Source organism: Centropristis striata, chromosome 15 (assembly GCF_030273125.1).
Source record: "Centropristis striata isolate RG_2023a ecotype Rhode Island chromosome 15, C.striata_1.0, whole genome shotgun sequence".
Taxonomy (NCBI): domain Eukaryota; kingdom Metazoa; phylum Chordata; class Actinopteri; order Perciformes; family Serranidae; genus Centropristis; species Centropristis striata.
The window spans coordinates 2,625,649-2,629,158 of NC_081531.1; the positions used below are offsets into that span (position 1 = coordinate 2,625,649).

The 3,510-nt window shown below is 34.0% G+C and overlaps 1 protein-coding gene across 1 annotated transcript in view; it reads right to left on the reverse strand.

Annotated features, from left to right (window-relative positions):
• Positions 1-2,100: 2,100 nt before the first annotated feature.
• Positions 2,101-3,510, reverse strand: part of ndufa2 (NADH:ubiquinone oxidoreductase subunit A2) — a 3,668-nt gene continuing 2,258 nt past the window's right edge. The window contains exons 2-3 of the mRNA XM_059352014.1: positions 2,362-2,468; positions 2,101-2,273 (exon numbers count right to left, since the gene is read on the reverse strand). Of these exons, the coding sequence (XP_059207997.1) occupies positions 2,182-2,273; positions 2,362-2,468 (199 nt within the window). The 3' untranslated portion in view covers positions 2,101-2,181. The remainder of the gene's footprint in view (positions 2,274-2,361; positions 2,469-3,510) is intronic.

Here is a 3,510-nt window from a genome sequence, read left to right on the forward strand (position 1 = left end):
AGCTTCTTCACCGGAACTGAGCGATGTTGTGGTGTGACGTCACGTCCGGTTCGGGCGTTAATAACAGCGCCTCCTGCTGGAGCCAGAGTCCATTTATTATTCACAGTAAAAAAAGAAAAAAAAGAAAACACAAAAAAAAACACACAAATATATACATGTTTTATAGTGTGTATAATAACAAAGGTAAATTCATTATTCACAATAAAAAAAACACACAAAAATACTTAAAAACACAAATATATACATGGAAAAAAATTGTGTTTTATAGTGTACAACAACCAGAGTCCATTTATGATTCATTCATTATTTTTGTTTGTATGTATAACAACAAGAGTCTATTCATTATTCACAGTATTTTACGGAATACAAAACCACAAACAAAATCTGTAGATTTAAGTAAACATAGTCAGATCTTAATATCAGTTTGCTGCGGTAAAAGCATTAATATCCTACAGTAAAAAATACTGTCAAAATAACTATAAAAAGTATAAAAAAGGAGTGTTTTGGCATTTTCATCTCAAAATTTCAAAAATATCAGAAGATGTTAAATATCAGTTTGTTTCTTATTACTAATTACACTTATTACATTTTCAACTAAAACTATATTATATACTACATATTATATACTTTATATTATATACAATAATCATGTTTTATATTTAAACCCAACAGATATGAGTGTTATTTCTGCTGTGACTGCACAAAGAAGATATAAGCGGTATAAAGTCTGTGGAGCAGAGCGGTGCTGCCCCCTGCAGGCCGCCGGCTGCCACTGCTCCTCCTGCTCCTCCTGCTCCTCCTGCTGCTGAAGGCTCTCCAGGTCCAGCTGGTGTTTCTTTCTCTCAGCTTCTCATTTATTTTAACTGATTGTTAACAGTTTTACTGATTCAGCATCTAAAACTCAGGAAGAGAAACTCAACAGGAAGATAAAAACAAACTTCTAACAGACGTGAAGCTCAGAGCAACAAAGAGTCTGATACTGGATTCAGAGACTGAAACTCAACCAGCAGCTGTTTTAATAATCAATTCATCGTTTTTAATCATTTTAAAAGCAAAAATCCTAAAAACCAAAAAACAACAAAAAAGTGAAATTATTTTCACTATTTTTTTTTAGTTTTCTGCTTTTTTTTTTGTCCGACATAAGAAATAATTTATAATAAAACTAATGTGATTTTTTATTTTTTTACAAACTACATTATTAACATTATCAACATAGTATTCTAATTTGATTTTTGTGGCATTTTTGGACAAATTATACTTTGTTTTGTCTTTTGAATATGTTTTTTTGGACATATTATCCTATTACCATCTGAAATTATAGTAAAATAATTTCCAGGTTTCCAGATAAGAGTTTGCTGCTTTTCTTTGTCTAACATAAGAAATATTTTATAATAAAGCTATTGTGTTAATAAATTATTGTTCTGTCCCTTAATATGTATTTATTTGTGGTAATATGTTTATATTGCATTATCTTGATCACTGTTTGTTGTTTTTATACAATCACAATAAAGGAACTTTAATTTTCAGTGTTTTGTTAAACCGAGAGATTAATCAAGAAAATAATCAGTGAAATAAATGAAATTAATATTAATAATCAGAGGAAAGGAAATAATCCTTGATTATTGACAGTTTTTATTTCATTTAATTGTATTATAAAACTTAAAGAAAATTTAACTGTCAGTAAACTTTTTGAGTTTTAGTGAATCTCGCTGACAGAAAAGAGCTGTAAAAACATTATAATTATTATCTTTGTTAATAAAAATCCTGCAAAAAAACAGTGGAAGAAGTATTTTATATTATTTGTATTGATGCATTTATGTAAGACGCATTTTAGTTTTTTCACGTTAGGGCATAACTAATTAATATACTTTTATGAGGTTTAATAATAATAATAAAAAAAATGCATGTTAAATTTCGACCTGAAAAGTAACTTAAAATGTCAATATCTGCCTTTAAAATGTAGCTGAGTCGAAGAATAAAGTGACATAAAATGGAAATATTTAAGTATTCTACCTGAGTAAATGTATTTACTCCAGTTTAATGAGTCAAATTAACTGTAACAATAAATATAAAGCAGCAGGAAGCAGAGTGACATTAATAACATTGAGTTTATTCATATCAACACATTTACAATAAGGAGAATGTTTGGACTGAACCATTCCAGCAGGAGGGGGGGGGGGTTCAGGGTTTGGACTGAGCCAGACTCTGCAGAGCTCCGGCCACCTGATCAGCTGACATGTTCTCCACGGAGACGCTGCTCTCTTTACCAAAGTCTGAACACAAACGATACATATTATTATTAATATGTTTATTATTGTTATTATTATTGTTGTGTGTTAGTTAGTGGCGTGTGGAACGGACCGTATCGGGCCCAGACCCGGGCCTGGACTCCAGAACACTCTCTGATCCGGATCGGGAAATCTGGGTTGGACTTCTTCAGAGACACATAATGTTGCTCCACAAAGTCCCTGAAACACAAACACATCATTATTATTATTATTATTATTATAATAATTAGGACATTTATTTATGTAGTAATGTTGACATTTGATGCTGGTTGATACTCAAATCTGCAAAATGTCAAAAGTGTTTTAAACCAGATCACAACATGTTTCTGCTGTTCTGAAGGTCTCCGTGTCCGACTCTGGGATTTTATTTTAATCCATTCTCAAATAAATTAATAAATAAATGAATAGGTCTAATTTAGCACCACTTGTATGTAACATATGGTATCAAAACATAAGCCCCTTTCATAGTTCGGTCCGGTAAATGTCTCGCTATATTTCTGGAAAGATCTGTGGCGGCTTTTCACCTTCAGGCGTTCATAGTGATCCTGGGAAGAAGAAGTGATATTCTGCCCTTTCATAGTGCAATCTGGTGTCGTAGCGAGGTGGAGGAGACGAGCAGCGCCGTAGCACAGTAGCAAAATGCTAACAGTTAGCTCTGTAGCAGTACAGTGTGTATGTGCTAACAGGCTAACAGTTAGCTCTGTAGCAGTACAGTGTGTATGTGCTAACAGGCTAACAGTTAGCTCTGTAGCAGTACAGTGTGTATGTGCCAACAGGCTAACAGTTAGCTCTGTAGCAGTACAGTGTGTATGTGCTAACAGGCTAACAGTTAGCTCTGTAGCAGTACAGTGTGAATGTGCTAAGAGGCTAACAGTTAGCTCTGTAGCAGAACAGTGTGTATGTGCTAACAGGCTAACAGTTAGCTCTGTAGCAGTACAGTGTGTATGTGCCAACAGGCTAACAGTTAGCTCTGTAGCAGTACAGTGTGTATGTGCTAACAGTTAGCTCTGTAGCAGTACAGTGTGTATGTGCTAACAGGCTAACAGTTAGCTCTGTAGCTGTACAGTGTGTATGTGCTAACAGGCTAACAGTTAGCTCTGTAGCAGTACAGTGTGTATGTGCTAACAGGCTAACAGATAGCTCTGTGAAAGTACAGTGTGTATGTGCTAACAGGCTAACAGTTAGCTCTGTAGCAGTACAGTGTGTATGTGCTAACAGTTAG